An 18,398-nucleotide genomic window follows, 5' to 3' on the forward strand; every position below is an offset into this window, starting at 1 on the left:
GTGAGCAGTCAGTGTTGGGCAGTGCTTTCTCAACCAATCACTGCATGTTCGCACGTTCACAACACTCAAAAGTACACGCAGAGAAAATATAAAGCTTTATTATATCTTACTTACTTGCAGTTATAATTAAGACGTTGTGATGTTAGCTTCAAACAATACAACGAATAATATTAAAATTATACAAAAATATAACCCATATTTTAGCCATGGATTTGCACTAAATTTGATGCCATTTAGGCATGTGTGACTTAGTCGTGATCGCGATCTTCCCATCACTGTGATCACTGCGATGCACGACTAGTGACTTTTGTGGCATCTCCAATCAGCCACCGAGCGACTAGTAACTAATCCAGTGAGCTAGTGAGCCAACTTGCTTAGTCAGTTGCCCAGTCCCGCAGTTGCAACTGCGTTGCATTCGCTGGCATCGTTTTCAGCCTGGAATCCGAAGACACGTACACACGTCGGAGTAGCAGTGAATATATATAATTAAATCGCGATGGCGCTGGAGGCGCTCGTCACGGCATTGGCCTGCCTCAGCACCACCACCACAAATGCCACCAGCAACTTGGCAGGAAAACACTTTTCCGTCATAATGAGAAACTCGGCGGAGCCCTATTTGCTGGCTGAAAATGTGTGTATGGCGATGGAGCCGCCCCATGGAGGCTTTACTCACTTTTGCATACCCTTCCTTTATTTTGCAGGGTACTGCCAGCTGTCCAGTGAGCACTTTGGCTGGCCTAGCAGCACGGTGAGTCCTCTTAAAAGGTGATTACACAGTTTGTATTGTAATAGAGTTGCATTTCTTAGTGTACAATCCATGACAGATGAGCTGCAATCGCTTAAAACCGAGCTTAATGAGCTGCAGGGACTCATTGAGGAGTATAAAGTTCAGGGCACCGGCATACCCATTTCAACCAGATTGTAAGTTCAGAAAGTTAGCAAATAATGTAGTTAATGTATAAATTCCATCATCATTTGAAGACTTCGCCCATTGCCAGCCAGTGTGCAGAGCTTTCCGCTGGCGCTGGCCACGCCCACCGACGATACGCCCCGCAATTGCCACGACGAGAAGCACGGCCAGGTGAGGATCAGGATTGCTCCAGATGCGGAGCCCTTCTTCGCGAGCTGCGACCAGAAGGTGCGAGATGGCGGCTGGATGGTGATCGCCTATCGGTTCGATGGCAGCGAGGACTTCAACAAGGATTGGCAGAACTACAAGTCCGGTTTTGGGGCTCTGAACGCGGAGTTCTTCATCGGACTGGACAAGCTGCATAGCCTGACCAACAGCGAGCACCACGAGCTGCTCATCATAATGAGGAAGAAGGGTGGAGAGGAGCGCTTCGCGCTGTACGATCACTTCAGTATTGGCAGTGAATCGGAGAAGTATCTGCTGTACGTACTGGGTGCCTATAAGGGAGATGCTGGCGACTCGCTGCGCTATCATGCGGGCAAGAAGTTCACCACCTTCGATCAGGACAACGACGACAACGGGCAGAACTGCGCCAGGACACACGCCGGCGCCTGGTGGTATGGCAGGGAGTGCTTCGAGAGGTGAGTAGATATTATATTATTATATTAGATTAAAGCCACGACCATCGAATCGTTGCAGCAACTTGTTTGGCACCTTCCAGTCGAAGTACGGCCAGGAGATTGGCTACTTCAAGGGCATCCTGTGGAAGACCTTCCTGCCAGGACCCACTGGCTCGCTCAGCTACGTTCGCATGCTCATTCGTCCGCTCAAGAAGCGGTAGTAAACAGCAGCTCAATCACAAAGACTCCTCAGGCATAGAGTAAACAATAAATGTCGATTATTTAATAATTGCTGCTCTGCTGGGATGATTGCAAACGGTTTTCAATTATTGCAATTAATTTATATATTTCGCATTAAGCGATGTCCAATTAATCGGTGTACAATACGCAACGCCCACACATACAGCAGCACATGGAAGCGAGTGTGTGTGATAGGGAAATAATGCTGCTCATTAATGGCATATTATCATGAGAAATTTTGCGTTCTGCTCATTTGCATACAAAGCGAATAAAAGGGGGTGGTGGCGGGGGCGGGGGCATTGCTAAGCAACGGAAGTTGTTTTCTCTAAAAATAAGCACACACAGTGAAAATGAGCTGGTTTCCATATGCATTTCCCAATGCTAATGATATCGAACGGCCCGCACTGCGTATACGTAATAACCGCTGGAGAACGGGGCGTATGCGTAATGCGACTGTCATTGCCACCTCACGCGCCGTGCTTCCCCCTTATTCCCCCCCCTCACTCCACTTCTGGTGTATCTCAAGAAATACGAGTATGGGAAAACTTTGACGTCGAACGCCCAGAATAAATTTCATAAATTTCCGGCGCAGCAATTGAATGCGAGTAGGACTTTCAGGATAAAGACAGGGGCAAATAAGCTCCTGTGCAATTGTGTGCCAAATTCAATAAATAACAAGAAAAACTTGAGATGCCTGTGCGCACGACGACCGGAAAATACTCTATTTGTGATTAATAAATACATGTATAGTTGTATAATTAAGTAATTAAGTAATTTAATTTATTGCCTATTGAACTCCCACATTAATTCAGTTGCACGATAATAAGTTTAGAGGAAACTGAAATGTTGCGGTTGGGAAAATCTAAAGTAAAACAGTGGAAGTTTTATTGAAATATGCAAATATTTTCCAAGTTATAAGAAGCTGAAATAGCCTCTTCTAGATCGTAAATACACCCAACATTTTGCCGGCTCATTGGCCGACATGATAGTAAATAAATTTGCTCACTCGAAATACCTAGAGTCTCGAACTTTTTGACAGAGTCTGAAAATATTAAACAAAGCGCACGATTCCGCAAAACTCAACTGACAATGAAATGTTGGCCGAGGGTGCCGGAGCTACTTCATCAACTTCTTCCACCTCAACTTCAACTAGCACTTGTTTGGCCTTTGTTTCGATTGTGTTTTCTTTTTTCCTGTTTTTTTTTGTATTTTTATTCCTGTTTTCCTCCCGTTTGTGTTCTTGTGTTTTTTGAATTTTCATAAAACTTTTGCTCGTTTGCCGCTAATAAATTATTTTCGGGGCGCAAAAACTTTGGCCGTAGTCCGGCTGTCCTGGTATCCTGCTGTCCTGCTGTCCTGGTGTCCTGCTGTCCTGGTGTCCTTGTGTCCTGGAGTCCCGGCGTCCCAGAGTCTACTGCTCAAAGCTGTCCGCAGAAGGGACATTCCTCTGGGGAAGGACTTCGATACCGATTCCACAAACTGCATATTGTCCTGGACCCAGGGCATTACAATCCTCGTTCGCCGTTCGCCGTTTGCCGTTGTTTGTTATTCCTGTGTGTGCGCTTTGTTCATAAATAATTTGCGCCACAACTCAATTTCATGAGCGTAAATCACTGTGTGGTCACTTGGCACCACCACCGACCACCAACCACCTACCACACCACCCACCCGCCAGGATTTGAGCCACCAATTTTGATCCCCAGCCACCTCATTGTTTCACATCGCATTCTTTTCAAATAATTCCCCCCCAACTTGTTTCGGCATTATTTCCACGTTGCTTTCCTTGCCGACCACCATTTACCATACAATTTCTTTATTTATGTCCTGCCCGGCAAACTTTCCCTTCTCTTCATTGACGCAAAAGACAGCCAGCCTTGCGACTTTCTTGTCTTATGTGTGTTTGTGTGTGTGTGCTGCTGGGGGTGTTAAATCAACACAAAGTTGCCGCAAACTTTTCAATTGGCTTGACAAATATAAAGAAATTTACAATATCGCTTTCGGGGGGCGCAGCGAGGAATGGGGACAAAGGACTCGGGTCAAAGGACAATCAAATTCGAATGGCCAAGGCATGTGGACTTTTTACTTTTTCTGTGGCCATTGTAGATGTGATTTTGCATCCCTTTGGGCTGTTTGTGAACTCTTCTTGTTATTAACAATAAAACAAACTGATAGTTTCTGAATTTAAACACCAATTGTATAGAATAATCTAGGAGGGAATCCAAGCAAACGGATATCGTCACTTGATCGTCCTTTGGGGCAAGTTTACTTGGCTTTTCCGCCACGCCCATCCCCCATCCGCCCACCGCCCTGCCACAACCTCTAAACCTGAGAGGGTGGCTAAGTGTATGCAACACCAGCTTAATGCCCTGCTACGCATTCCGCACATGAAGTTGCAATAAAAACAACATTACACTAAATTCTCATATTTCTCTGGCTTCCCACCCGCCCGCTTTTCCCTTTCGACCAACTTGTTTATTTCCAGCCCAAAAAAAACAGAAGAAAATAAGAGAAAAAAAGAAGAAGAATAGGGTGAAAAGCGGAAAATGGGGGCATGCTGGCTGATTTTCCCCTTCAGAGCGGCAACAATAAATTGCAATTCCAAGTCACTTAAATTGCAACAAATAACAGGAGGCAGCTTGACAGCGAGAAAACGCAAACTGAGCAGCAGCCCCGTGAGATGTCAACGTGTTAAGGGCTGCCAAAGGGGCGCTCAGGGGTTAAAGCTGTTTGTCCTCAGGCAATTCGCAGAAGGCTTTTATCTCGTTTATCACGCTGTTTTGCCATTAAACTGATTTCCTCTTCAAAATACTCGTACTGTGATTGCAGTGGTGATTTCAGCAATGCCTTCTATTAGCTTTGCAGTTATGTATTTTGAATGATAACTTAAATGTTTTGAGCTGCACTTCTCATGCCGTTATATCTCTTTAAAATTACAATCAGAAATAGATTTTCCATAGCGTGGCAATACCCAAATGTGCTGCGAATCCTGCAACTTTCTTTTCCCCTTCTATTCATTATCCTTGTGCAGTTTGTTGCCATTCCATTTGGTTTATGTTGTGCAATTGCTGTTGCCACTCACCGAAAAAGGCAATAGCGAAATCCAGCAGTCAACGGAAAGTGTCAGCCCTGATGCATGGACCAGATTTGTCGGACAACGCCTTTGAAAACTTGCATTTGGCCAAAACGCGAACGCAAACTTTTTTCTCAGCAGCCCCGACGCTGATTTATTTACATTAAGAATTATGCTGGCCAACCAACCAACCAACCAAACAACCAACCAGCCAGCCAACTGCAATATTTAAATAGACATAACTATAAAATTTTATTTAAATGTGCATTTGCTCTTAGCGACGAGAAACAAAAACGGAATGAAATGCATTAAAAATGCATTTACAGCGGACCGCAAATGGCGGCAGGTGTGGTCAGTTAGCCGGGTCAGTTGGGGTCATGGGGGCGTACGGTGGGCGTGGCTAAGCCACGTAAAAACGAGCGGAAAAACAAACGAACAGAAAAACCGGAGATATGTGCCAATAGCAAAAACAGAAATGCTCAGAAGGGATTAGCATATGAAATAAGTATGTGCAGTTAAAGAAAAAATGCAAGAAATATATATTTAATATTTGCTTGCTTTCGAAATATGATTGATTTAACTTTGAGTTGAACCTTTAATTTCCTTTCAAAATTATATGTAAAAAGGACAATAGTAATAGTTATGATTATAATTGGTATGATTGTTCAGAGTGCAGCAGAGATTAGTATGTTTTCCGCATAAACACTGTTTGTTCAGGTATTTAATGAATGCGATTTAATTTGTTTTCCAGCTAAATATTGTCCATAAATAAATAATTGCTCAACAGTTGACCATTTTTTCGTGCAGCTTCCATTTTGGGCGGCGAAGCCTAAAAGTTGGCTTCAATTAGTTGACGGATCAACTGGAACTGGCCCCGACTTTTCCCCTCTATTCTCTCCATTTTCCTCTATTTAGCCTGTTCTTTTTTCCTTTTTTTGGCTATTTTCCTGTAGTGTTCTCTTTGGCCGGAGTGGCCTCTTAATTAAAACGAAATGTTCACAGCCGCTTGGGCAATTCAGTTAGTTTCAATCTTCCCGCTCACCTGGATGGCATGTACATACATACATACGTACATCCTCCCGATTTTCCCAGCCCAAGAGTGCCATATATAACTCATAACGATTCGGTTGGCAGAACGGCTAAAAGAAGAACCGAAATGGCCAACAGAGAGCCGAAAAAATTGGTCAGGCCAATGGCTAAGCAGTCTGTGCCAAAGACCAAAACAAAAGCAACAACAACAAAAAGCCGCAAAAAAGAAATGCAACTTTATGCGTGTGCTGCAAACAAAAAACAAAAAAAAAGCAAGGAAAAACAAAAAAAAAGCTAGGAAAAATACAAAAAAAGCGAGGAAAAATACAAAAAAAAAGCGAGGAAAAATACAAAAAAAGCGAGGAAAAATACAAAAAAAGCGAGAGAAAAAATACAAAAAAAGTGAGGAAAAATTGGGAGAAACAGAGTAAAGGATGCGGGGAATTCCCATTTTTTGTGCACTCGGCGAGGGCAAAAAGCTAAACAATGACAGCTGCAGCTGACGCGATGGGTTTTGGCCAAAAAGGGGGCTTCCCCGGCATTTACTTACGGTCGAACGCACTTCATCTGGAAACCATAAAATTGAAAAATGCTGCTCCTGCTGCTGCTGCTGTGAACAAGGCGAAAGAGCGAGGCCATGGCAATGACGATGATGACGGGACGCCAGCAGTGGGGTTAACATGCGGGGGGCTTCAGAGGGTTAAGGAGGCTATGGGGGTTCCCCCGTTTCGTCACAACACCCCACCACTCCCCGCCGCACCGCTGAGGTTAGGGTTCCGACTCTGGGTTTGGTTTTAAACCGCACAAAAGTCATTTGAGCGCCGTCGTTAACATGTCACACACACACAAGTCCACACACACACACACGCACACACTCACACACGCACACATAGACACATAGACACTTGCAAGCCGGCAAACAATGCACTTGGCTTAGTGATGACACCGTGAGTGATGAGAGCGTGTGTGTGTGTGTGGCAAGGATTTAAGTTTAATAAAAACCAACTTAAACGTCTGTTTCAAATTATATTCTTTTTGTTAATGGTTCTATTCCAAGGTATCAAAGGTATGACAGCAAGTTGAGAAGAGTCTCTTAAATGGCAAATTGATTGAAATGACTCCTATTGAAAATTTGTTTGCTTTCTAATTCTATTTGTGGACTTACAGAGCTTCTATTGTGCTCCTTGTGCACTTTGTTATTGCCATCACTAGCGCGTATATTCCATGTTTTACCGCTGGCCAACAATGCGGCCAACATCATGGCCATAATAGCCATCGCCATCGCCATCGTCATCATCATCGCAATCATCAGCAGCAGTTGGCCTTTCTTTTGGCTTAGACTGCTCCTACTCCGGTGACTTTTGCCCCACAACAGCACCCCCTTTTAACCCCCTTTTTAGCCCCTCCTTTTAACCCCCTTTTTAGCCCCTTTTCTAGCCCTTTTTAACCCCCTTTTTAGCCCCCCTTTTTAGCCCCCTTTTAGCCCCTCCTTGAAAAGGCAACCGCAAAATGCGCGGTCCACATGTCCGTCCGTTTGGTTAACTTTTCATTTGGCGATCGCCCGTCCGCTTTTCTTTTCACCCCCCTTCCCCACCACCCCCCTTTTTTTAACCCTTGGCTTGTGGATACGTGCTCACATATGACTTTGTTCATTTCGTTTGTTTTACAATAACAACAAGTGGGTGGTGCAGGGCAGGGGGCGGCGGGGGTGCTGAAAAGTGCGCTCATAATTAAAATGTTTGGAGAAAAAAGACAAAAAAAAACCAAAAAAAAAAATTAGAAAATGGGCAAGTGGAAGAATAAGCGGTGGCCAAATAGGAAATGAAAGAAAGAAAACGTTTGCCAGCTAAATGAAATGTTAACGGCAAACGGCAAATGTTAATGGCAGCCATTTCTCTCCCGCTCCATCATCAACTTTCTCTTACCCCTTTCCACTTTCCACTCCCCTTTATAACAATTTTTCTTTATCTCTTCCCTTTTTTTTTTTGCTTTTTTGTAGCCCGCAGCTTTTGCGGACAATGAAGAATGCCAGTTTATTATCTACCGACAGGCGAAATGGCTTTGAAATTACCAATTTCGAAAGGGTTAAAAACGCAGTTGAAACAGTGAAATTTGCAATAGGTATCAGTGGGTTTCTTATGTGTAATTGCAGCAAATTTCTACTCAATACGATCTGGGAAGTATGAAATCTGAAACGCGTTTTCCTCTGTGTGACAGTGAAAAGCCACCTCAGGATTTTCCCACTCGCACAACTATGAACTACATGTACATACGACAATTGTACCGGCGACCGCTGGAAAATACAATTGTACAAGTATGTTCTATTACGCAGGGATTTCGCTTTCAGCTGGTCGTTGTTTCTTTGTGAGCATTTTTACATTTGTCGACTATGCGAGCGCGTAATTAATTTCCCGCTGCTATTATTTTGTTTGCATTGCAATCACAGCGAACAACAAAAAACTAGCCACGACAATGCAAGCCGTTGGCATTTTTAATTACTTGCATGAGAATTAATTATGAAAATGGCGGCGATGGGAGAAAATGCGACGATGCGGTGAAAGGCGCAAAGGAGCAAATTGCTAAGCGGTGGAAAACATGGAGCATAGAGGATAGAGGATAGAGGTCGAGGTCCAGAGGACTAGGAAAAACGGCGCTATAAATGCCAATTCAAAGATCAGTTAACTTAAAGCAGCGGCCAATTACAGATTGCTATATATATTAATCGGATTGCTAAATATATTAATCGGATTGCTAAATATATTAATCGGATTGCTATATATATTAATCAAATGTTCCTTGTGTGCATCGCACATAATCAATCTATATGCCTTAAAGGCCACCAATTTGTTCGGCTTTCTTGGCTTTTCAACCGCTTTATGTAGACATTCTCACGGCAAACTGTTTGCTGGTAAATAGAGGAAAACCGAAGCGAGGCAAACAAAGCAAGTGAGAAAACAAATCGAGAGCTTTCACTTCACTCATTAGCATATCAATTAAACGCAACACGCACACTGAAACGCACACCGTCGACGGCCAGGACGAACTTTTCTTTGATGAAACTTTATCCAGACGCAGGCACACACACACACACGCACACACACCCGCAAAACCGCCCAAGCACACACTCACACACACATATGTCGTTAAGGCCAAAGCTGTTTGTACACAGTTTGACTTTTATTATTTTAGTTAAACTTCTTTTTCGCAGCGAAGGTGGAAAGGGGCATTTGAGGCCGAATGAGAGTGCTGAACCCAAATCAAAGGCAGGACATGTCAAGAGTGTGTGCGTGTGTGTATTAGAGTGGACCTTGTGGGCTGCACAGCACTTAATATAGGAGCTTGTAAGATAACTTTATATAATAACTATTAATATAATAGTAATAATGAAATCCAACCAACTGTTACTCTGTAAACTCTTTGAGTAACGGGTATGAAAAAGAATATAGTAATCTACCACCTAATATAAGTATTTAAGACTGATTTTCTACTCTTGCATAGTTTTAATTAATAAATTATCTTAATAAACTGTAAGATAACACTAAGTTCCCTGCATATGTAGCTATACACCTTGTCTCGAATGAGGGCCACCCTACAGCACATATGTGTGTGTGTCCAGAGATGTCTTATGGGCTTTCAGTGGGCCTGGCTTTATTGATATCCGTCCGGACACCAGGACACCCGGACACCCGGACTCCCGGACACCCGGGCACTCCCTGTCGTCAGCTGCCAGGCGAACTTAATGCCTGCTCCGTCTGTCTAAGCTGTCCAGCTTCAGTCCAACTCCTGTCCATCCTGTCAGCATCCCACGCCAATGCCCACGCCCACGCCCACGCCCATTCCCATTCCCGTTCCCATGCCGCTGGCATCCACTGCTTGTTTTGTTCGTCCATTGGCCACTAATTCATCAAATTTAGCTCAAAACTGAAGATTAATGACATACGTGTGGCATATTACGAAACTTGGTGACTTGATGAAATTTATTATTATGCCCCGGGATCAGGGGGTTCGCACTTTAATCCTGTCGCAGTCGTAAACCCAACTTTATGCCCGATTGTTGCAACTCCTTAGCTTTCAGCCTCGTAAAGCTGTTTTGCCCAGCGGAAGGTAATTAGTTTCGGAAACAATCAGCCTCGACGCTCTGTGATTGGATTATATTGGAGGCACTTCCACTGGCACTGCAAGTGGGCTTATTGGGGTAATGGGGTAATGCGAATGGACCACAGATACATTTTGGGACCAGAGGTTATACAGAGGTAACTTGAGATTTTTGATATATTTCATTGGCGATAAATCATAGTTTAACGAGGCTAAGTACTGTCTGTTTATTGGCCTACTTATTTGTATAGTTAATTTCCTTTAAAAAGAAAGACTTTACTTGCTGTTTGGATGCCTTGGCACAGACGGATATTTACCCACAATAGCTATGCAGCTTTGGAGCTATGGAGCACACACATATTTCACTTGTCTAACGATGTAACCAATAAAAAATGCATCGCCCTGGAAAAAATCAACCTGCCAAGCGGACGGGCAAACATGGAGACACAGAGACAGTTGGTCAGTGGTTGGGAAAATGGCAGTGGACAATATATGCACGTGTGTGTGTGTGTGTGTTAGGGAAAATGGGGAAATGGGTAGACCCGAGTGACAGTTTGCCAAGTGGTCAGCAGAAAGACCTCGGTTGCATCTTAAAGATGCTTTTCAATGCTGTCACCGACAATGTTGAGTGCTGGTCTCTAGCTTTTCCACCCATTTTCCACTCACCTCCTGCTCCTCATTTTCCGGAAGACAGACAGGGACAGAGAGAGAGAGAGAGAGAGAGACAGGGACAGGAGTGCCTGACACGCTGCACTTTTGGCCATATTTTATTTTCCCGACGTCCGAGTCTTGTTCCGATATTAATGATGGAATTCCTCGGGGGAGACAACGAAGCCAGACAGGATAATTCCAGCTGGAGAACATAACCAATTGATGGTGGGTCATCTGAATGTGCAGTGCATTATCGCAAGATAAACATGGTAGCACTGCATGTTGCACACATTTAGTTGGCTGTTTGTTTACTTTTGCGATTTCCAAAGCGGATTAGGTAATTGTTTTCTAGCCATTATCATAGCTGGTCAAGCGTATAGGAAATCACAATATTTTAATAGCTTTAGCAAGCAATCTACTTAAGTCTGCATTTTTCAAATCGAACCAGATACTTATTAACTCGTTTACAAACGGTTTTATCTCTTTATCTTTACTGTGTAGGTAATGGGCTATTTACTCCTTCACTGCTCCACTGACCCCAATGTTGCCCCGCCCCTTTTCCAAATACCGCCCCCAACCCAGGTTTCCTAATGATGCGGCAATCTGTCCTCCGCTAGCTCATGAAATTAGGCACGAATGTCCGGCGAAGGTCGGCCAAGTGGGCGTGGTGGCCACAGGTAGGCCTCGGCCTAATGCCCGGTGATTTGTTAGACTCCCATCCTTCCGCCACCCCCCCTCATTTCCCCCCTTTTTCGGACGACCTTTGTCTGCCTGGGAGCTTGTTTCGCCCGCTTGCTGCTGAGGCATTCACCTGAAAAATTCCACATTGCCAGGGACACGACCCCAATGGCCATCTCCGGTCTCTGTTTTTGGGGAGAAGGGGGGCAGGACTGTAACTGTATCCTCCTTGCAGAAGTCCAAGTCCAAAAAACACAGAGCAAAAACCGAAACCCAGACCCAGAACCAGACAAATTTGCATGCCATTTGTCGTGAATTTCATTTAAGATTTATTTAAATTTCTTCCCTGCGTGCGAACTTTTGGCAGCATCATTTTCACATCTTTTAAAGGTTTTTCCCACTCCCCCCATCTCCACCCATTTTCCGGCACTTCGATGTTTTTGTTTTTGTTTTGTTTTACGGCGTTGATATGATAATTTGCTTACTTGCGAGCTCAGCTAACCGTTTTTGTTGTGTTCCCTGTTGTCTGGCTAATGCTGCGGTCTGCTTTTTGGCCAAAAAGGCACAGTGGCTGAAGTTTGCGAGTGGCTGCCAGAAATTCGGGCTTGCAAGCTGAGCATAATATGTAGGTAGCAAAATTACAACTTAATAATAGGCCACGAAAATTAAGTTTAAAATAAGGCATTGTTTTTAAGATAAATCCCACAAGCTGTATACAAGTTTTTGAACTTAATAAAAATTACAACTTAATAAGAGGCCACGAAAATTAATTTTAAATAAGAGATTGATTTTAAGATAAATCCCACAAGCTATATACAAGTTTTTGAAATTAATATTTAAGATATTTAATTAATGAATATATGTTAACATGTAGGTATATAATTTAAAGAATCTAGTTGATGAATTTTTGAATTTGTCTGCCAAAAGTAGAAAACAGTTTTGCCCGGCGACATAGACAAATCGAAATAAATTTAATGCTAATTCCGAATCGAGGAGCAGCTTTTCCCAGGAGCACAAACAATACACAAATAAAAATAAAAATAAAAAAATAAAGAACAGCGAGAGCAGCGAGAGCAGCGGTAGTACGAACTGCAAACAGCTTATTTTGCATTTGAGTAATGTGCGTTGAATTATTTGAGTGTGTAGGCCACAGCTCGGCGGTGGAGTGTTTGTCTGTGTGTGTGTGTGTGTGTGTGTGTGTGGAGTGGGTGTGAGTGTGTAATTAATGTGGCTGTCTGTCTGCCTTCGCAGGACCCTCCCATTTGCCTCTGGTTACACTTTATTTCAAATTATTTGCACATTTGCTGCCTTGGCGCGCCCTTGGCCCCGCAGAAAAAAAGACAAACAAACACCGACATTATTTTCACATCATTTAATTTAATGCATGGCCAGGATGGTAAATGCTTGGAGGTTGGGGGATTTGCTGGGCTGCTGGAGGAGCATTAAAAATATGGCCCGGCTGGCTGTTTGCCTTTGTTTTACATTTTATTTCACTTGTTGTTGCCTGTCTTGCACCTTGTGACCCCCCTGGAAAAGCACACCCCCTCCCGCCTCCCTTGAAACAGCTAATAAATGCCAAAGCAACGCGACGAACAAGGCACTAAAAATTTGTACACAACAAGCTCGATGACAGGAAAATTCGGGGCTGGAAAACCCCGGAAAAGGGGGTGGGGGGACGCCAAAACAGTTTTGAAAACTGTAATTATTTTAAGGGATTCTTTATGCTAAACAGCAATGCCAGCCAACCTCAGTTCCCTTGAGAAGGCCAAATTGAAACGGCAGCTAAAAGAGGGTGGCCCCAAAGTACAGGGGCGTACAATCAAATACGGGGGTGGTGTGTATGTGTGTGTGTGTGTATGTATGTGTGTGTGTGCGGTCTGTCAGGTGCAAAGTGCCAACGGCCTAGCAATGAATAATTACATTTTAATAGAGTGTCCAGTGGAAGTGTTTTAAAAACACAACGCCCACACACAAAAGTAAAAAAAAAAAAGGAAGGAAGGAGAAAAAGCCCCCAGTTTTGACATAGGGATGAGTGGCAAAAACACTCATTTATGTTTCGTAAAAACACCCGGGTATCTGGTAGACATTCGAGTGTCTGTGTGTAGTAACATAATCACTGAAAACCGAAATAGATTATCTGTAGAGAGCCTCCTTTTTGCCTTAATTTTACACAAATTTAAATAACACCAAATAGGCATTTCTTTTTTATATATTATATTATTTGCCTTGCTAAAATCTTTAATATATGCTTCCCATATTTAACTTTATAAATGTACCCCAGGTACTCACCCCTTTCCTCAACCTCTTTCTCTTTCCACGTCAGAGCTGACAGCTGGTTGTAGCTCCTGGAAAATATGTAGCTAGCTCAGGCACTTCCTCCAGAAGGTCGGAATCACATTATTGATATCCTCTGCTGCCATATATCACATATCACTGCACCACTCACTCACAATTAGTGTTTACAAGAAAAACATCGAAAAAGTTGTTTGCTTATGTAGGACTTTTGAGAAGCGCAGAGGAGGGCACTTCTAATTTGGTACTATTTAGTATTATTTAGTATTAAGTATTTAGTATTATTTAGTATTTAGTATTATTTAGTATTTAGTACATAGTATTATTTAGTATTTAGTATTATTCATTTTTTCCTTTTAATGTAACGTAATACTCTCAGCTATCTTACTTATAATTTCATAATTTGACTTTGAATGCCAGCTAGAACAATAGACATAGAATAGTGTTAATTAAGTATAAATATTATTTAATAATAAAACACCCGGGTGTTTGTTATTGCCGCAAATAGAGTGTCTACAAACACATATGTATATATATACTTATACATACATTAATGTATATACATACATATATGTATGTTTGGTTAGTATTGGTAATTAGGAGTAAAAAGATGTAATTTTTTTAACTTTCCGACCATTTTTGGCCAAGTTATACCGAAAATACCACCCGCACCCCGCACCCATTTTTTTGCAAATTTTAATGATGGTACCCCTTACAAAAAATGCGAAAATTTGGCCAAAAATTATTTTGACAAAGTCGGTCCAAAAGTTATATGGTATTTTTGGTTAGTATTGGTAATTAGGAGTAAAAAGATGTAATTTTTTTAACTTTCCGACCATTTTTGGCCAAGTTATACCGAAAATACCACCCGCACTTCGCACCCATTTTTTTGCAAATTTTAATGATGGTACCCCTTACAAAAAATGCGAAAATTTGGCCAAAAATTATTTTGACAAAGTCGGTCCAAAAGTTATATTTTTGGTTAGTATTGGTAATTAGGAGTAAAAAGATGTAATTTTTTTAACTTTCCGACCATTTTTGGCCAAGTTATACCGAAAATACCACCCGCACCCCGCACCCATTTTTTTGCAAATTTTAATGATGGTACCCCTTACAAAAAATGCGAAAATTTGGCCAAAAATTATTTTGACAAAGTCGGTCCAAAAGTTATATTTTTGGTTAGTACTGGTAATTAGGAGTAAAAAGATGTAATTTTTTTAACTTTCCGACCATTTTTGGCCAAGTTATACCGAAAATACCACCCGCACTTCGCACCCATTTTTTTGCAAATTTTAATGATGGTACCCCTTACAAAAAATGCGAAAATTTGGCCAAAAATTATTTTGACAAAGTCGGTCCAAAAGTTATATTTTTGGTTAGTATTGGTAATTAGGAGTAAAAAACTGTAATTTTTTTAACTTTCCGACCATTTTTGGCCAGGTTATACCGAAAATACCAATCGTAGATATTGTATCTTGGTTGAAAATTTAAGTTTTGGGCTAAATATTTCAATTTGTGGGCTAACCTTCTGGGCTTCCTTAAATTTCTTGTGTTTGGCCGCATTTTGCATATGTGCGCTATCTCTTTCATTTCGTAGACTGACATAATAAAATATTAATACAATTTTCGTAGCACAGATTTGGGCGCCGTAAAGCGGCAGCGCATAATGAGCGGGGCCAAGCCCAACCACCCCGCCAAAGTTCTCCACGAAAGAGGACCCTTCTGTGGCACCGCCCCGCCCCCCACATTTTAGCCCACTTTCACCTGTCCTGGCTGGCAAATCATTTTACGGTTATGGGGTCGCGTCGACTGGCCGCATTTGAATAACCATAAAACACTTTGTACACGAGCGGGGGGTTGAATTTCAAAGGGGGAGGGGTGGGGAACTGAAACAGGTAGTCAGCATCAGGTGCGAATGGCCACCAAATCCAATGAATGTCAATGATGTCGATGTCGTTCGCACAAATGGCAGACGATGCGAATTTATGCCGCACATAATACAATTTTGCCCCACACAAACACAAGCGCACACCCTCTCACACACACACACACACATACAGACGTGCATACGTTGAAATATATATACATATTTATAAATATGCGTGCTTGTTTGTTTCGGCCACCAAATTGTGTATTTGCCTACGGCTTTATGCTGGCGCTATCCTCGCCAAGATAAGCTCCATTATCGGCCAAAAAGGCCTTTGTGTAATGCCCACTCTTTGTCGCCCTCTCACTCTCACTCTAATGCCGGTCATCCATCTATCTCCCTCCCACGCTGCCACATATCTACATATGTAGTACATGTATGCACACACACACTCGCACACAAGGTGGCAGATGGGATTTGCGGAGTGCAGTGCAACCATTTCGATATCCACTTGAGGGATTCCCCGGCTAAGCCCAAAAAAGCAGCAAACATTTTCACCATCACATTGGCATCATGGACACATGGAATAACTGAATTGGCTACGCAGTCAACGTGAAAACGATGAAAATGTTTACGAACGTACCGGTAAATCGGAACTTGGTACATATTACCAAATTGTTGTTAAACATTTCAAGTGAAATCTACGGAATTTGAAATCAGCTTCGCTATATCCGTAAAATACTTGAAATGTATCAGTTTCAAAGAGTATAATTTGTAGCAAATACTTTTGCATACAGAATTACAGAAAATTGTAAACAATTTGCAGATTAAAAGGATTTCTCTTTTTTCATTTTATTTGTTTATTTTTTATACCCACTTTTAAGCAAACACCAATAAATGATAAAACGCAAAAAAAAGGATGGGCGAAATTCAGAAAAAAAACGTATATTAAACGGTGGCCGAATACAAATAAAATAATTATGCGTTTTGCAGGCCTCAATGGTTGGCCACCGCTGATTGTCGCCACCGCCCGGAAAAATCCATTCCTAAGCCCACCGACACTCACCTGAACTCACCTGAGCGGCTCAAAAAGTTACAAAAGTCTTGGCCGGCCACAGAAATCAAACTCATGAATAAACAAAAACCGGAAAAGTCAAGGAGAAAGTTATTAGTTTGCCCCACCAGAGGAACCTTTCTGGCTCCGGCCTTCTCTCCTTTTGGATCCCTTGGATGCCTTGGATGCTTTGGATCCTTTGGCTGGGGGCCACCGGCTCCTCGGCTCCTCGACTCCTCGGCGCGCTCAAGTGTTGCACAAACAAGGGGCGGCCGAAATTAAATGAAAGCCACTGTAAAAAGGGTTGGCGGCTGGCGGTGGATGGCGGTGGCGGTCGAGATGAAAGCGAGACAGATTCAAATGAAAATATTCTAATTTTTGTAGCTGGCCAAATTTTGGGAAATGAAATTGAAATTGAAATTGTGGCAGCCAGCGACGACGAATTAATTGAAAATATTCCACATTTTCCCGGCTGCCCCGGTGAAGTATGCAACACTTTCGCGCCACCTCCTTCCATTTTCTTTTTCGAACGTGTTTAGCGGCATTTGATTAGAAGCGGTTTTCCGCGCAGATGAAGTTGGTATTTGTGGAATGTATAATATATTGTTTGCATTCAATTATTGGCATATCCGAAATATATTTATATAATTTTCTGCAAAACAGAAGGCAGCTGTACAGGGAGATCTTCATAGATGTAAGCATTCTACTGAGTCAATTACATCTAAGCAACTATTGCAGTTATTTGTATAAAACTTTCAATTCTGTTTTTCATATCTCTGATCTGTAATCTTCAATTGCTGGGTAACTTTGGGTCGATTTGGCACTTGGACCATTGCTTTGACTTCGATTTTGGGCAACCGCAAGCCGCCAAAAGGCCAAAAGGCGGTCAGCAGGAACAGAAGGAGCAGGACCAGAAGTCCAGAGGAGGCAATCCTCCTGGAGGCCCGATGCTATGGCCACATTCTTAGCATTTCCTGGAAATGCGCTTTGATTGCATAACTGAATCTATGAAGGCCTCTGGGGCATTCCTCACCACCCCCCACCACCGCCCAACTGCCCAACTGGCAAACACAAAGGGCAGGGGAATTGCTGGAGCCAATTTATTGGTTAATTGCCATTTCAATCATTTTGATTGCGGAATTCAGCCAAGCTCATGGGACGCAACCAAAGTCCAGCTTTAGTTCAAGATTTCCCCAGTTGTTTCAGGTGCTGGGCACTATGGCGATATTAAAAACTGCAAATGCCCAAAAGCGGCAAAAGTGGAGAAAAGTGTCACATGAAAGTGCCTCAGGAGAATGGCCAAAAGGCAGCGCGACTTGGTAGATGCTCTACTTTCTTTTAATAGTTGCCACACAAATGGATAGGTACATGTAATTTGGCAAAGAGTAGAAATATGCCGCCATTTCTGGTGGCTGAAATCAAATTAAAATGCTGCAAAGAGCGGAAAATTATAACAAACAGAGCGGCGAATGGCGGCGGGGAAATGGGAAAATGGCTGGGGGCCACAAGGGAAATTGTTGCAGTGCAGATAGAAAGAAAACATGGAACAAACACACACACACACACTCATACGCTGACAGGCCGCTGTTGGCAGCGCATTATGAGGAATTTTGCAAAAAAAGCTGAAAAAGGCTGAAAAAAGAAATGCAGGCCGCAGGACACAAAAAAGCGCACAAGGAAATGAGTCTGGAGAAGGGTGAAAGAGGGGGGGGGAAGGGGGGGAACAGGAGCCGCAGGCTCATTGACAACATCTTGCAAACGGATTAAGAGCAAAAACTCATTAAAATTATGTTGGCCATGCATTAAATGCAATTCAATGCAGGCGGCCGGACTCGTTGCCTCTTTACCAACTGCGATCCTGCAGCAGGACTCCTTTATCCTTCGTCCTGCCT

General features: G+C 42.7%; 1 protein-coding gene across 1 annotated transcript; it reads left to right on the top strand.

The window, feature by feature from the left end:
• Positions 1-391: 391 nt before the first annotated feature.
• Positions 392-1,819, top strand: LOC122624489 (ryncolin-2). The gene is made up of 5 exons (XM_043804072.1): positions 392-631; positions 702-748; positions 808-921; positions 982-1,551; positions 1,610-1,819. Exons 1-5 carry the CDS (start codon positions 497-499, stop codon positions 1,749-1,751), a joined length of 1,008 nt encoding a protein of 335 aa, XP_043660007.1. The 5' UTR covers positions 392-496; the 3' UTR covers positions 1,752-1,819.
• Positions 1,820-18,398: the final 16,579 nt, after the last annotated feature.

This window comes from Drosophila teissieri, chromosome X (assembly GCF_016746235.2).
Source record: "Drosophila teissieri strain GT53w chromosome X, Prin_Dtei_1.1, whole genome shotgun sequence".
NCBI lineage: Eukaryota > Metazoa > Arthropoda > Insecta > Diptera > Drosophilidae > Drosophila > Drosophila teissieri.

Bases quoted from the DNA above. Each gene is read 5' to 3' on its own strand.
- LOC122624489 (XM_043804072.1), top strand. From the start codon at position 497: ATGGCGCTGGAGGCGCTCGTCACGGCATTGGCCTGCCTCAGCACCACC. The intron at 632-701 runs GTGTGTATGGCG...TTTATTTTGCAG, and splicing joins CCTATTTGCTGGCTGAAAAT to GGTACTGCCAGCTGTCCAGT. The intron at 922-981 runs GTAAGTTCAGAA...CATCATTTGAAG, and splicing joins ATACCCATTTCAACCAGATT to ACTTCGCCCATTGCCAGCCA.